General features: G+C 37.2%; 2 protein-coding genes across 3 annotated transcripts in view; one reads left to right on the top strand and one right to left on the bottom strand.

Annotated features, from left to right (window-relative positions):
• Positions 1-927, bottom strand: part of LOC117293622 (sorting nexin-25-like) — a 35,381-nt gene extending 34,454 nt beyond the window's left edge. For both annotated transcript variants that reach the window (XM_033775989.1, XM_033775990.1), the window contains exon 1: positions 797-927. The gene's annotated coding sequence lies outside the window, so the exon portion shown is untranslated. The remainder of the gene's footprint in view (positions 1-796) is intronic.
• A 219-nt stretch (positions 928-1,146) lies between these two features.
• On the top strand, positions 1,147-11,165 carry LOC117293956 (COMM domain-containing protein 5-like). Its single transcript, XM_033776468.1, has 7 exons — positions 1,147-1,340; positions 2,920-3,080; positions 3,430-3,458; positions 3,998-4,048; positions 4,696-4,791; positions 7,311-7,386; positions 10,858-11,165. Exons 1-7 carry the CDS (start codon positions 1,208-1,210, stop codon positions 10,954-10,956), a joined length of 645 nt encoding a protein of 214 aa, XP_033632359.1. The 5' UTR covers positions 1,147-1,207; the 3' UTR covers positions 10,957-11,165.
• Positions 11,166-16,225: the final 5,060 nt, after the last annotated feature.

Here is a 16,225-nt window from a genome sequence, read left to right as displayed (position 1 = left end):
TTTTCCTGAAACAAAAAGGCTTAATAAAACGTTTTATTCTTGAACATTCAGGAAGAAATCATTCAAGGTTCAAAGATTTACACAGGGCCAGGCATCTGCATCTGTCCCAGGTTGTATCGTAATTTGGGTGTGATCCCTGGCTACACGGCAGTTAACGGTTGTATTGTATGGCTTCTGACTGGCACCCCCGAACAAAGATATTGACAAAATAGGGACACCGCCAATATAGGGCTAGATAGCTCAGTTGGTAGAGCGCCGGCACGTTAATCCGAAGGTCGTTGGTTCGAATCCCACTCTAGTCAATTCTTTGTTCAACCCCAAAAATCATTTACAAATTTACCCAGTCAGTTTCCCTTGTGGTTTATATTGATATCTGAAACAAAAAGTCGCATCCCCTTAAAGGTGATCCCCTAGCTGCCGCTTCCCAGGTTGTATCGTAATTTGGGTGTGATCCCTGGCTACACGGCAGTTAACGGTTGTATGGCTTCTGACTGGCACCCCCGAACAAAGATATTGACAAAATAGGGACACCGCCAATGAATATAGGGCTAGATAGCTCAGTTGGTAGAGCGCCGGCACGTTAATCCGGAGGTCGTTGGTTCGAATCCCACTCTAGTCAATTCGGAAAAGTTTCCGCATGGCGCCACCACTTTTTCATTCGATATGAAATAATATAGTATCTAATTTACCTCATTGATATATCCCTTTTTGTAAAAATGAGTGAAAAAGTGATAGATGATAGTTGAGAACAAGAATAAATAAAACTTATAAGCTTTCAAAAAAGGCCAGTCTGTACCTGAGACGAGAGTCATCTGATCCAGGATTGTGTGGAGTTGCTTTAGAATAGAACCTCTTTCTTGCAAAACGTTTAATTTTAAAACTGTCAGAATTTTAAAAAAGAGGACCTTCCTCTGCTCCGCCGATCCCCTCAAAAGTCATGTGTGTGCGACGAAGCAAGTAAACATTATAAACTGGATTTAAACAAAATAAAACAGCCGTTATAAAGATCCTTCACTACTGAAATGTTGATCTGAACTTGCCAACGGCTGTTTTATGATCAATTAAGAATTGTGATTACCGTAGTCTGTCACCTTGACGTACACCCGTCAATAATTTAACGAAAAGGCGGAACAGACTAAATTTATTTTGTTGGGAAGTTCTATTTTTATTTTTTTTGACGGGGGAGGGGACGGTTTCGGTGTTAGAAATGTCGGGTTCTCAGATCGTTGGGGCATCCGATCGAACCCCCTTCACAGGACCAAGGACCCCTCTGGAAGTAAAGTTGATGGCAAAAGGCCTCAAAAGTGTTGATAAAGACACGTTTAGGAAGCTTTTAAAAGGTAAGTTTTGTATTCTAATGTCCGGAAACTAGGCATACGGTACAGTTAACGCACAAATCAATCTATTTAGTATTATTAAATCTAAAAACTCAACTACCTGACATACTACATTACAATGTAGGCCCTTTTATATTATTTCAAGCTTTTCTTATTAAATTATAATAAAGACAGAAAATAGTTAAATGTATCTACAAATTTTACATATTTTAAAATAATAATATAGAAAAAAATAGGCCCTAGCCTAGGCCTAATTAAAATTTAATTTTTTTTAAACTTAAAAAAGTTTAAATTATCTTACTAACTTTAAACTTTACTTACTGAACACACTGAACACTCTTCCGTTTGTGATAATCGATAGCCATGGCATACCGCCTTTACCATTGGGGCATAATAATACTAGTTTGATCATGATTCATGGTCATGATGTACTCCTACCTAGAACTATTTCGGTTTCACTCCGCTGTCGTCTCCGCAAACGGAGACGATAGTGGAACGAAATCGAAATAGTTCGGAGACGGAGACGATAGCTGAACGAAACCGAAATAGTTCTAGGAGTATAGTCATGATGGTGCTGGCGAAATCTAGTTTGCACAGCCATGTTGATATGATTGGTTGGAGCTTCTTTACTTTAGTAATCGTTTTTCTTTATTTTCAGGTTTTCTGTTTATTAAAATTTGTTTACTTTTGTAAACTTTAATTAACTATGTTCTGACGTCAATTAAAGTCTTTTTAACTTCTGTTGTGTAATTTTTGAGATGTTTTAATCTAATTGAATTGAATTGAATTAAAATTGAATTGCCCTGAGGAAGCCCTGACATTACAAAGGATAAATAACAAAGGTCATAATTTTAAGCTCTGGGATTTGATTAAAATAGTAGCGGAAATTGTTGTGTGAAGCCGGGTTCATACTTCCTACGAATGTGAATGTGGTACGAAGGTTGATGTCACAAATTCGCAATAAATAGTTTGCAGCAGTTGAGCTGTGCTCAACCTTTGCGAATATTCACAGTATAAACGGAGTTGTGACGTCAAATTCACGCCGAATTTGCTTCGCATTCGCAGGAAGCATGAACCGGGCTTGACTGTGAGAAAATTGAGGAGGCACTCGCAATGACTTGCAGAACCTCAGCGGTTAGTGGGGGCCGAAAAATCTGCAATGGTATGCTGGAATCTCTGAACGCTCAGACTTTTTCCCATTCAATTGAGCTGAGTATAATGACGAACAATGGTGGCAGCCTCTCCATTGTATCCAGCCTGAACGCATAGGCCTAACGAAGCAGATCACTGTGTCTGCCTTTGATTTATCAGTTTCACATTGGAAATTTTGAAGAACTTCTGCGACAAAATAAATAGATTCTAAAAACTTGAAGTGGATTTGATATGAAGTGGTTAATAGGATGAGCTTAATGAGTTCAAAATTGTTTTAATTCAAACACTCTTTATTAGTTAGATCCCCAAAAGGGTAATTCAAAGCTTGAATGTACGTACACAGTAAAAACATTGAACTTCAACAACTTAAAAAACAAATGAATAGGCCTAGATGAATGCCTTTAACATCAATTTTGTCTTTCCTCCCCAGCTGCAGTAGTATTGCTCGGTGGATCTGAAGTACCAGAAAATACCATCTCATCTCTTGCCACCGCATCACTCACACAAGAATTCCTCAGCACTATTTATGCAGGGATCTGTACTATACTAAGATGTGCTCTACGTTTACCTTCGTCCTCGTTAAAACCAGAGGTAAAACAACTCTCTCAAGTTGTTGAATGTTTTGTTGTTTTGGGTTTGGGGTTGTTGTTTTCTTAGCATAGCTTTATACAAATTAGAATTGTTAAAGGAGGGGGGAGGGGGGGGACTAAAAACAGTTTTGTATTGGAGACATAAAAATCATGACAAAAAATAGTTAATGGCTTGAAGTTTCGACCCTAGCAAAGGCTAAATGACCAGCAAGAGTCATAAAACCTCGGTCCAAGTTGGTTTGTTAGTTGTTTGCAACAACTAATTCTATTTTCTCATTAAAATAACTATGCGTATCAACAGAAAGATTCTTAATGATTTATTCATGAACTTATTTTCTTTTGTGTTTCAGATATTTAAAGAAGACCTGAAAGAATTAAAGTAAGTGATGTTAGAATGTCAACTTAAATTCATATTTGTTTTTACTTACTCCTTTTAAGTTTTATTTAATTTCTTAGTTGACTTTTGTGATCTTACTCAAACTGACCAAAGAAGTGCAGTTAAGTTTAACCCCAACATTTTTTTTATTTTTTTTTTAGTTTTACTCAGGAAATTGTCCTTTTTTGGACACCGTGCCAAAATAATCAGTGCTTTCATCTTTGGAATAGGGGTACCAATCTTGTCCAAGTCCAAACATTCTGGTGATTGATCACAATAGACTGACAAGTTCACTGGCAAAATACACTTGGGGGTTAATTTTGTTGAAGTGTCAGGATTGTTTAAGTGAAAAGGGTGCACTTTAAGATCAAACTCATGTCACTGCCAGCAATTATTCATTCATTTAAAATAGAAGAAAAAAGTTGTCTCTTTCGCCTTTAGCTTTTCCTAATGTTATCTTACAAAAAAATGCAGAAATTATGGGGGGGAAATCACAAACTCCTCAAAATACAAATAGTAAATGTGTAATTTTACATTTTCAGAGTTCCAAAAGAATTCATAGCAGATTTTAGCAGTGCAGCCTTCGGCTCCAAGTAAGTGCATCTCAATTAAGTCCAAGATTTTGTCATTAAATTTGTTTAACTTTTAGAATCAGCTAACCATCCTACTTTGTGACCATTTAACATCATCCACTGTGGTTCTAGGTTAACAGTACACAGTCAACCCTCCTACTTTTTGACCATTCAATATCATCCACTGTGGTTATGAATGATAGATAAACTACAATGATATCATACACAGTACATAGTCAACCCTCCTAATGCCCAACCATTCAATGTCATTCAATGCGGAATGATGGATGCACTAGCCAACCTACGACGTGTTGTAAACGCAACTTCACAGTACACAGTCATCTGTACATTATTATTAGTCACTGTCATTTCATTCTCTAAACCTCCTCATCTAAAGAATATACAGCCTGTGCTGCCAAGTATGTAGCACACCAAGCTAAATCAATTACAGGAACGGTTCCATCTCTGCCCTCACAGGTACCCATTTACTCCAGGGTGAAGAGAAGCAATTATGTTCTCGCTTGAGTGACAAATAGTAACTTTAAATCACACCCTGATGCCTCATCCACCCACAAGAACTTTAGATCTGTCTTCTGGAGAAATTAAGATGCCTTTGTTCGAAACTTAATAATTGATTTGAATAATTTGTTTAATATTGTGTCTTCCAGACGCCAGACATTAGAAGCAGCACTAGTGAGAAATCGTAGCCGATTACCGACCCTAGATCGATTCAGATGGCGGCTAGATGTGGCCATCTCCACCAGGTAAACTATAGTATGCAAATTAGATTTAGCAAAACAAAATTGCAAAAATTAACGACTAAACATGTTTTTCAAGGTACATGTACATACATGTACATATTACCCAGAATACATATCGTTGAAGAGTACGGGTCAACCTTGTGTGTCTTGTCACATACACTGTAGCGAGCATCCTTGTTTACAGGTTTTATCAGGCTTGCGAGCTAGTGATTAAGTTCACTTCTGAGGCATCCCCGCTTTCACTACCAGATATAAATATAATATCCCAGACAAACCACCAACCACTGAACTTCAATGAATGGTTTCTCATCCAATTATAAACAACAGTTTGGACGCTCTCTCAATACCTCTTTCATTTGGAAAGGTTCTGCCTCGGGCCGAAGAGATGCATATAGAATAAATTGCACTTTCTAAGTGTTCCCTTTTGGCTCAAAATATCTCTTGACCATTAACTTCTTTTAAAGTTTTAGAAATCACAAAACCAGTGGATGAGAAAAGGCGTTTTCAATTTTCTAAGAATTTTGTAGCACGTTTTGCTTTCGTAGTTAAATGTTATTAATTTTGGTTTTTACCCATACACCGATGTGTGTTAGCACTGTATACTCAGTACTTTCTTGAGTCCTGTGAAAAAATATCACAGGCATGTCACTCGGGTAATAGTGTCTTTAACTGAACCGTTTCTTTGTGCGTATTGATTTTGTGGGGTTTTTTTTTGCAAGGAGAGATTGTGTCATGTGCACATGCATGCCACGTGTAGGCATGAACATGGAGACAGTGTATCAATTTGAGGTAGCTGGTATGCTTATGAAAGCCCAACCAAAAGATTTCTTTTTATGGTGCTGTCAGATTTTCCAAAGCTCATAGTCTGGTTCTTGAAAATAGTCGTATGTGTAAGAGATTAGGTCCCTCGCAAAAAAATTGCACAGCTTAATGAATGGTTCTTGAACAGAATGAAACAAAATATAATCAAAAGAAAGTTACACATTATGATGACTTTTAGCACATTTTTTTCTTTTGTTAAAATGCTATTTATTAATGGCAATAACAGTGAGGAGCTGGTCTTTGCAGCGTGCTAATGACTTTGGTTGTTGGCTGCGTAGTTAACTGACTGACAACTCCATTAACACCAGTCGGCCACTCACCAGGGCTGACCAATTTCATAAATCCTTTTAGCTAAAAATAAAAAATGCTAAGCACAGACAAATCTTGCTTAGCAAAAAAAGGTTATCAGCCAACATTCATGAAGTTAACTCAGTTGCGACTGGTGCCCCACTCATTTTGTGCTTAGCAGAGAAATTTAATTATGAAATTTTGCCCCGGTCATTACCAAACACTGTTACTAGCTAACCAGCTTTGATGTAGGGCTTCATTCTTGAGTATCTCAGTGGGCGTTTTTTTTTGTTACAAAATTATAAATTAATTGGTTTATTAAAATAACACCTTGTAAGGGTTCACAAGGTGATGTCGTGCGATCTGTAGCCACTTCAGAAACCATGGAGAAAGAAACTACTAGGTGTTAACGATACTTCTAATGAGTTCTTGAACGTGATGTAAACAAAAAATGGCAAGTTCGATCAGCGACCATTTGTCAACCACTAGTCAATGTTCCATGCCAACCCAGGCTTCAGATTTGAAAGGGAAAGGGCACAACTTGAGGCATTTTCTAAATAAGTAACCTTATTCTGTAAAGCACATTGTTTTGTGCTTACATGCTAGTTTTTGGTTAAAGCCATTATACACTTTCGGTAAACAGTATTCCCCAAGTCCCACACTTCATGTATCACAACTTATATATAAAATAACAATCCTGTGGAAATTTAGGCTCAATCGGACATCGGAGTCGGGAGAAAATAACGGGAAAACCCACTCCTGTTTTTGCGCGTTTCGCCGTGTCATGACATGTGTTTATAACCAATTCCGTAATTCTCGCTAACGAGAATTTATATTGTTTTACCGTTTCCTCAAAAAGTAAAGCATTTCATGGACTAATATTTCAAGAGAAGTCTGTCACCATTACCCTCTGTAAACCCTGTAAGTTATTTGTAAATCTGTGAATTTTTTTCTTTTTTTCTGTACCGAAAGGGTCCAATGGCTTCAAGCAGCTTTTTATATCGGACCTAGAGCTTGATTCACTAGACTTCTTTGTTATGATGCTCGATAGCTGTAATAGCCCTATATAGTTTTTACTGCAAATGTTGTATCAAATATGTCAAGATTTCCCAACTGATTAAAGAGTGTTAACTTTAGTGGGGATCACGCTTGCTCATTGGTTTCTTTTCCTACCTTTTTTGTCTCTGTGGACCCCTGGTTCAAATCCCACCTCAGACCGGAGCCTTGCGTGTGGATTTGGGTTTTCAGTCCCTGATTGTGTGGGGTTTCCCTCCCACATCTAATTCTCATTTCCACATCTTATTCTCATTTCCTATTCACCAACCTGATACTGGATTTTAAAAATAAATTTATGAGTAGTTTTTGGCTTGTTTTTGACGTGAATGTTTGTTTTTTGTGGGTTTTTTTTGCAGTTCATTAAACAGAGTGCTGGAGCCCACCATATCAATGCAGATGACTTTAAGTAATGGTCGCATTCACAATTTTGAGGTTTGTATATAATATCTTTATAATATCTCCTTGTTTTTTTACTCCTTTCAGTCTCCCATCAAAAGATAACAACTAAATAAAGGCATACATACAAATTCCCCCACTAAAATCTGCTTTTCAATTGTAAGGCCCACCCCTGGAAAATACTAGAAAAATGGTGATTAAATTGCCTGAAAAGTAGATCACATGTACAGGCAGGTAAGCCCATTTTTTCCCAATAATGTTCCTACTTTCTCCCAAGGACTAAATAATCATGCCTAACTTGATTTGATTTGATTTGATTTAATTTTAAAAGGCTCATTAACATTTGACCATTGTAGCCAACAAAACTGAATTGCTGCCCGAATACTCATAATGTTACATTAAAAAGTTGCACATAACAAATCCTTAGGTATAAAGAGGGAGAAATAAACTCTCCACATTGCGTCCAAACCTGTATTTGTGCAATACTGGTGTTACACAAAGTCATGAACCTCGTAAAGGGTCTAGAATAAGTGGTGGGGTGGGGGGAGACCAGGCCTATTTTCAGGAATGTACACATTCATCCAATCTCAATATTCCTGCGGTTAGATAAGAATTCTCAGCAAGAATTTAGCTGTTGGTTTTGTTAGACTCTAAGGTGAATGTTATTAATGCTGGCGCCTATCGTCACTTGCATAAAAAAACAAATGTTTATAAAACAGTTTTCGTTTGATAACGCTTTTTTTGCCTGCATGTCATAACAGTTGGTTTAATGGTTGTTTGTATAATTGTTTGTATTTTTTTTGGGGGGGGGTTCATATATGAGTTGATGTGGCTGGCTCTCGAAGACACCCATACGGGTGCTGGACACCTTTGGTAACAGACTGATCCATTAAGTCCCGCCCCATTGCGTATTGACCAATCACAACACAGTGAAGGTCCGACAAATAAGGTTTGACATGCGTGGGCGGCAGAATTGTGCAGGTGCGTTGTTGGCGCAGCCTACTGGATCAGTCTATTGTCAAAGACCAGTATTTTCACTTGGTGTGTCCCAAGTCTGTGAGAATTTGGACTTGGTTGGTCATCAAAGTTGCAAGAGAAAATTAAAGGAAAATAAACCCTTGTTGCACAAATTTGTGTGCTTTCAGATGCCTTTCAGAAGACAGGTATGTTGTTATTTGAGTGAGAATTTACCTCATTGTCGAAAGCTACGTTACTTCTGAGGGAGCCGTTTTTTTTTTTACAGTGTTTATCAACAGCTCTCCAAGTATGTTTTAATGCTTATAATTATTTTGAGTAATTACCAACCACTGCCTTTAACTCTGTAGTTACACATACTTGGCGATATATGGAAATGAATATGTATCTTAATTTAATTAAATTAAAAAAATAAGGGGGGCAAAAGACCGCAGCCCCTTTTTTAGGAATGTACACAATGTCATTTCTGTGGTTAGATAAGAATTCTCAGCAAGTATTTAGCTGTTGGTTTTGTAAGACTCCAAGGTGAATGTTATTAATGCTAGCGTCTATCATCACTTGCATCAGCAAAAGAAAAAAAATGTTTATAAAACAATTTCCATTTTATAACATTTTATCTTCCAGTACGCGCTAATCCACCAATCAGATGATCGAACTACTAGGGGGATAAAAACATACATGCTACGACCTCTGTTTTATATCATACTTCCTCTGTTTTTATTACACAGTGCGTATTGTGAAATGTCACGCTCCGTAGACGGACAGTGCAAAAATTACATTCTAAACTTTGTGCGCGTGAAATAACGATCTGAAGTTTTAAATTTTGCACGTTGCAAGTGAGACTGGAAGATAAATTCGTTATCACACGCGCGCTCGTGAAATACGAAAAAATTTAGCGCGTCTGTTTGGCCTCGTTGGATATGGGACGCAGAAGCGCTATTTTTTTCCGTATTCCACTCGCGCTTGTGTGATAACTTATAATAACATCATTATTGTCTGCATAACTACAGTGTAGGTTATATTGCTGATGTCTATCTTCACTTGCATAGAGAGAATTTTTTTTATATAAAACAAAGTTTGTTTTATAACATCATTATCAGCTGCATTAAAGGCAGTGGACACTATTGGTAATTACTCAAAATAATTATCAGCATAAAACCTCACTTGGTAACGAGTAATGGGGAAAGGTTGATAGTAAAACACATTGTGAGAAATGGCTCCCTCTGAAGTAACATAGTTTTTGAGTATTTCTCACTGAAATATTTTAATTGAATTCGAGACCTCAGCTGAGGTCTTGAATTCATGCATCTGAAAGCAAACAACTTGTGCAACAAGGGTATTTTTTCTACCATTATCTCGCAAGTTTGACAACCAATTGAGTTCAAATTTTCACAGGTTTGTTATTTTATGCATATGTTGAGATACACCAAGTGAGAAGACTGGTCTTTGACAATTACCTAAATGTCCAGATGCATTAAAAGGAACAATACATTAGTATTGTAGTATTGTTTTTATAACATAATTTTCAGCTGCATTACAGAAGTAGTATTGTTTTGTTGTTTAGGGGGTGGGGGTCATGTATGGGTTGATGTGGGTGGCCCTTGAATCTGCTTCTCGAAGACTTAGTAGGCGGTCCTTTGCAATTCTACTTCTCAGTAATGATGATAAGCATCCAAAATTCATCTTATTGTTATTATTATTCGGAATGACCGGCCCTCAACTGTTTGTTTTGTAACATTACAAGGTGAACTTTATGGCGTCTATGTAATTATCACATGCATTGAGAAAAGGGAATTACATGTCAATCACACAGTGTAGTGAAAAAGGATTGTCTCACAAAGCCTTGGGGGAATTATATCAAGTCTTGAGAAAACAGAATTATATCACAGATTACGGAAAAAAAGGAATTATGTCACAAAAGCCCCTTTTCACACGAGACAAGAACAATTTAGCAAGGGTCCCTTGCTAAATTGTAGCATAGTTGTAAAATTGTACAAAGTGTACCTTGCATGTGAAATGACAACAATTGCTACATTCGACAACCATGCTAAAATTAAGCAAGGGAGCCTAGTTAAATTGCTTGGGTGTGAATAGCACTAAAGTGTATGAGAAAAATGAGTTGTATCACAGTCTGGAGAAAGGGGAATTGTGCCACAAAGTCTGGGGAAAAAGAAAATAAAAAAATTATATCACAAAGTGTGGAAAAAGGGAATTATATCATAAATATGGAGAAAAGGAATTATATCATAAAGTATGGAGAAATTGAATTATGTCACAGAGTTTGTTTTATAATATTTGTATAATTCTCTTGTGTAATAAATTGTTTGAGGCGTGTCTTACATATTGATATATTATACATAACAGTGCATTTTTCTTATTTGGACTTATTTTGCTTTTTGTTTTTGTTGGTGCATGGTTCATGTAATACAGGTTTGATACAGGCCACACTGCTAGCATTAATTGTCATGGATACCCGGCGTTCTTAGGCTTAATATAACTTTTGTTTCTCCTTTTTTCTGCCTCTTCTTGCAGGTTCCAGTTTCCAAGTTTCATGAGATGCGGTACAACGTGGCGTATGTTCTTAAAGAAATGGAAGATTTAGAGAAGCGGAGTATCTTAAAAATTGAGTAATTTGAAGGGGAAAAAAGAGAGGGTTGGAAATATAATCGTTTTTTTTTTATTTTTTTATTTTGACCTTGGAACTTACTTTACTATCAGAGAAAGGACGCTAATCCCGGAAAGAAGTAAAATCAAAAGAGATAGGCCAAATTAAAAAAAATACCAGTTCAAAAAAGAGAAGGATGAGGGCCTTATTATTAACTATTTCCTTTTTTTTTCAAGATGGCCGCTTAGTATTGCTGGTAGGCATTCACTAATATTGTTTTATGAAACAGACAGTTACAAGTGTTCGAGAGCATCAAGTTAGATTCGGGAAAAGCTCCTAGGCCAGTCCTTTTGAAAATATGGATACAAAAATAGAAAAATCAAACCTTTTTTTTATATTTTTTTTTTTACAAAAATCGAAAAATAATAAATAGTTTTAAAAAAGGGATGCGGCCCCAAAAACGATGCGGGTGGGGACAATCAAATGGTATTTTTTTTTTTTGGGGGGGGGCCTTATATTCATGAGATATTATATTCATCCTACTTAAGTCTGATCTCTGATTTTTTTTGCCCTTGGACAAATTTTAAAAACTTTTATGAAATAACCTGAAAAGTCTATTAAAGCCTATACACTTTGAACAAGTACATCATGTAGGTTAGCTCTTGTACTCGATGTCATTTTCTAAAAGAAATTCCAAGGAAGGACCAAGTATCATGTCTGACTCATAGAGTCCGTGTATGTTTATTAGGGGAAACAGAGAGGAGGTTTTAAAGACACCGGACACTTTTGGTAATTGTCAAAGGCCAGAATGCTCACTTGGTGTATCCCAACAAATGAATAAAACAACAAAGGCTGGTCTCTGACGTTTGACCTCAGATGTTCAGGCATAGGCAAACCATTGTTATAAAGGCACTGAACACCTTTGGTAATTGTGAAAGACCAGTCTTGGTGTATCTCAACATATGCATAAAATAGCCTGTGAAAATTTGGACTCAATTGGTCGTCGAACTTGTGAGAGAATAATGGAAGGATGAAAAACCCTGTCGCACAGGTTGTGTGCTTTCAGATTTCTTGATCTTGAGGCCTCAGCTGAGGTCGCTTACTTAATTCAAATATTTTAATGAGACTGAATTTCCTTCATTCTCAAAAACTTCTGAGGGAGCCATTTCTCACAATGTTTTAATATACTATCAACAGCTCTCCATTGCTCGTTACAAAGTAAGTTTTTATGCAACAATTATTCTGAGTAACTACCGAAAGTGTCCAGTGCCTTTAGTCTAAACTAACGTTTATTTAATAGACCCCCTTGCATATGATGTCACAAGATCAACAGTGCCCTCATTGAAATCAAAAGAAGATTTTTCATACGCTAATAGCTTTGCATTGCACGTACACATGGAGGCGATTCTATTGTTTGACCTCCATGACGGCGTCATATGCAAGAGGTCTGTTTAGGCTGTGTCCAAGTTAATGACTTGGCAATGGCTTTGGCTGAAATGGCTTATTCTCCAATGTTGTCGAAGCCACATAGCTGCAGCCGAAGCCGCTTAAGTTGGATGCGGCTTTAGATACTTTTTAGCCACAAAAACACATATGTGACCATCCACCACCAATAGGCTGTAAAGTTGCACTTGTACATTGCAGAGCCTATTAAATTGTTTGGGTTTTCAAGAAATCTTTGAGAAATCTGAATAAAAAAGTAGGTGGCTTTGAGAAATCATAACTTCGTCAAGAAAAGTCTGATTTAAATGTGGATGGTATCATTTTGAAGCTGATTACACACTCTCTCCAAAAATGCATTGAGCCCATAACAGTAAAAGTGTCAACTTTACAGCCCATTGGTGGTGGATGGTCACATATTACGAATAAGGCTGGTTTATAGTTGGTCGTGCGATGGTCGTGTGATGGAAATCTTGACGCGCGATCATAAAAAAACAAAGTTTATAGGCCTCAGTGATGACTATAAACTGTGGTTTTTATGATCGTACCTCAAGATTTCAATCGCGCGATCATTGCGCGATCGACTATGAACCAGATTGTACGCCTATAAGGTTGCTGCCACGTGATGAAGGCTGTTTAGTTGACATGTAATTTAATTTGTTACCATTAACATCTTTGTATATAATAAAACAGCGATTGATAATAAATTCAATCAATATAAAAAGGCAAAGCAATTGTATAGTTCACCATTTATGTTGTAAGGCCAGTCCCCCCCAAAAAAAAAATAAATAAAAAATAAAATAAATAAATAAAACATTAGATGTACAACGCCCAACTTTGTTTTGCTTTTTCCCAAACTCTTTTTCCACCATCAACAAATGTTGAGGGAAAAAGTTCATCTGAAATGAGGATGCAAATTGTAATTTTTACCTAACTCTAAATTATTGTTTTATAACTCTCACACTGATGTCTGATAAGCATTGGATATTCAATGCTGTAAGAAGCCTGCAGAACATATTATCAAATAGCTGATCAATCAGAAGTGTATCCCCCCCCCCCCCAAATGGGGCCACGTGACAAAGCCAACTTAAGAATCACATAACCTAAGGATTGTTATTAGGCTCGGTCACACGAGGCAGTTTACAGGCAACCAGTTCCAGGCAATCTCCAAGAAGAGAATCCATTCTCATTTGACTGTTCTTTCATCATATTCTTGGGAATTGTAAGACATTGTTTAAATATTTATTCATGTGCTACCTAAGTGGTCCTGTTGAATACACTGCAGTTGGTTGCCTCCAAGTTGCTTGTAAAAGTTGTCTCGTGTGACAAGGCCCTTACATGTGCAAAGTAAAACAAAGATTTATCAGTTGTAGAAGATCGCCTCCAAAAACATAACCAAGAAGTCTTACTCTTAGCACTAAATTTTTTTAATTATTTTTGTTATGCAAGTCGCCAGACACACAAGGCCTGAGGCCACTTCAAGGTGTGGGCTACAATTATTTTCTCCAGAGGCCATTGCCACCTACTCCTAGGGCTGAAACAGGGTTACCCCTTTTACAGTCCATATGAATGTAGGCTTGGGTATCATCAATTCGAAGCCTGGCCGGTAGAGCAGAAAGCACCATCTCCCCAATTTTATGTAGCAAGTGTCACGACCGTGATCCGAACCCACCCTGCCGATCAAATCAAACACCGGTGCTCTGAACCGCTTGGCCATGACACTGCCAACAGTGCAACCAGATGGTACAACCCCCACCCCTAAGTCTCTCTTTTCCCCTGATGAGGTTTTAAAATGCACTAACAATTATGTCCCATGGCATACCTTTTTAATGGTCTTACTCAGGCTCGCGAGTCAGATACAGTGAAGATGTAACAAAACCGTAGTGAAGTGAGCTACATTTCATTATTGATTCCAGTGCCATTTTCCTTAATAAAAGCATGATAGATATAAGAGGCAAAGCCAACCCTGGGCATGACCCACAATACGCTTAAAATTGTTGTAACCACGGTGGGCAGCGCTGGCAGGCGTGCCCAGAACTAAAAAATTTCAAATTTTGCCCAGCACCCTGCCAAGATTTCTCCATGATTGCACTTCAGCTGTGATGGGCCCATGTCTTAACATGGATAATTTGGTTGAACCGCTCGCCCTTATGGACTAAATAAGATTCAGCTAGACCCCACCACTTGAGTTGGTATAGCTACAATTGACCCCCCCCCCCCCCACAAAAAGAAAAGAAAACTGTTACACAATGGGAGACGAAAATTTCTATTGTTTACGCAAGTCTGAACTTGAGCATAATTCTGAGAACAACAGCTTTACCTGGTTAGTCTGCTGCCACCTATTTTCCCCAAAAGCCTCCTATTAGTTTGTTGACCTGTGAGCTACTTTTAACAAATCAATTAAGGAATTCGTTGACTATAATGTGAGTGGGCGGGTGATTTAAGCTTTTTAATGTTTTCTGAAGCCATATAACTTTGAGGAAATCCAGTCATTTAACATCTATTATTGGAAATCAAGTCATTTACGAAGATCGTGATGTTTGGGGGTCATTCAAAGTATGAAAACGAGGATGGCATTATGAAAAACAGAAAATACTGTTCAACAGCATTTCGTCTGCTAAGCTAGAATTGAGTGGGGCACCAGACACAATATTGTGAGCTATATGTAATTTTGGCTGGTTACCTATAAGTAATACTTACTGGAAAGAAAATGAGAAGTGTGTCTTTCATTCCATCATAAAGATTTGTAAAGTGCTTTTAGTTTTCACCTTTCTGTGTCTAGTTAATTATTTGTATTTATTAGTTCTGGTTGTGAAACCAATTATTTTCAGTATAGAGAACTTAATCCATGTACTATCATAGACTTTCATGGAGAGAAGACCCAAAAGAAGCATAGGACATGTAGGATGTCTCAGTTTTATATGTGGGAGGAAAGCACAAGAGAAGTTTTCCATGGAAAACCCACGCAGTCAAGTGGGGACTGCTAACCTAATCAACATAGGGCACCAGTGATTCCAGCCATGGTCCTAGACGTGAAAGGTACCACTGTGCCAACCCAACAGCCAACTTAAAGGCAGTGCACACTATTGGTAATTACTCAAAATAATTATTAGCACAAAACCTTACTTGGTAACAAGTAATGGGGAGCTGTTGATAGTATAAAACATTGTGAGAAACGGCTCCCTCTGAAGTAGCTTATTTTTCAAGTAAGAAGTAGTTTTTCACGAATTTTATTTCGAGACCTCAGAATTAGATTTTTAGGTCTCAAAATTAGCATCTGATAGCACACAGCTTCGTGTGACAAGGGTGTTTTTTCTTTAATTATTATCTTGCAACTTCGACGACCACTTGAGCTCAAATTTTCACAGTTTTATTAATTTTATGCATATGTTGAGATACACCAAGTGAGAAGCCTGATCTTTGACAATATCCAATAGTGTCCAGTGTCTTTAACTTCAACTATGTTTTTCTTCTTAAATTTGACATGCACAAACAAATCAAGGTTAACAAGATAAACACAACATAAAGGATGGACCGAAAAATGATTCTTTATCATGGAAGCCATTGTTTTATTGAGAATACAAATTCACAAAGACACTTCAATTTACCACCAGTTGATTCTATTTGTTTTGTTAGTGAACAAAAAGACTAATTACTGTCTACTATAAAGTTCTAAAACATGTTAGAAACCAAAGAACACACAAAGAATATTTCATAGTGTAGTCCATTGATATGTAATGAATATCATTCTGTTATGACAAATGTACAACATTCTTCATGTAAAAAAACACAAAACTTCTCTATTAAAATGGGACTGAAATTGTATGACAAAGAACTGTTATTGAAAACCTCTCT

Source organism: Asterias rubens, chromosome 8 (assembly GCF_902459465.1).
Source record: "Asterias rubens chromosome 8, eAstRub1.3, whole genome shotgun sequence".
NCBI classification, from domain to species: Eukaryota; Metazoa; Echinodermata; class Asteroidea; order Forcipulatida; family Asteriidae; genus Asterias; species Asterias rubens.
This window is presented reverse-complemented; position numbering and strand designations above follow the sequence as displayed.

Bases quoted from the DNA above. Each gene is read 5' to 3' on its own strand.
- LOC117293956 (XM_033776468.1), top strand. From the start codon at position 1,208: ATGTCGGGTTCTCAGATCGTTGGGGCATCCGATCGAACCCCCTTCACA. The intron at 3,081-3,429 runs GTAAAACAACTC...TTTGTGTTTCAG, and splicing joins CGTCCTCGTTAAAACCAGAG to ATATTTAAAGAAGACCTGAA. The intron at 4,049-4,695 runs GTAAGTGCATCT...TGTGTCTTCCAG, and splicing joins AGTGCAGCCTTCGGCTCCAA to ACGCCAGACATTAGAAGCAG.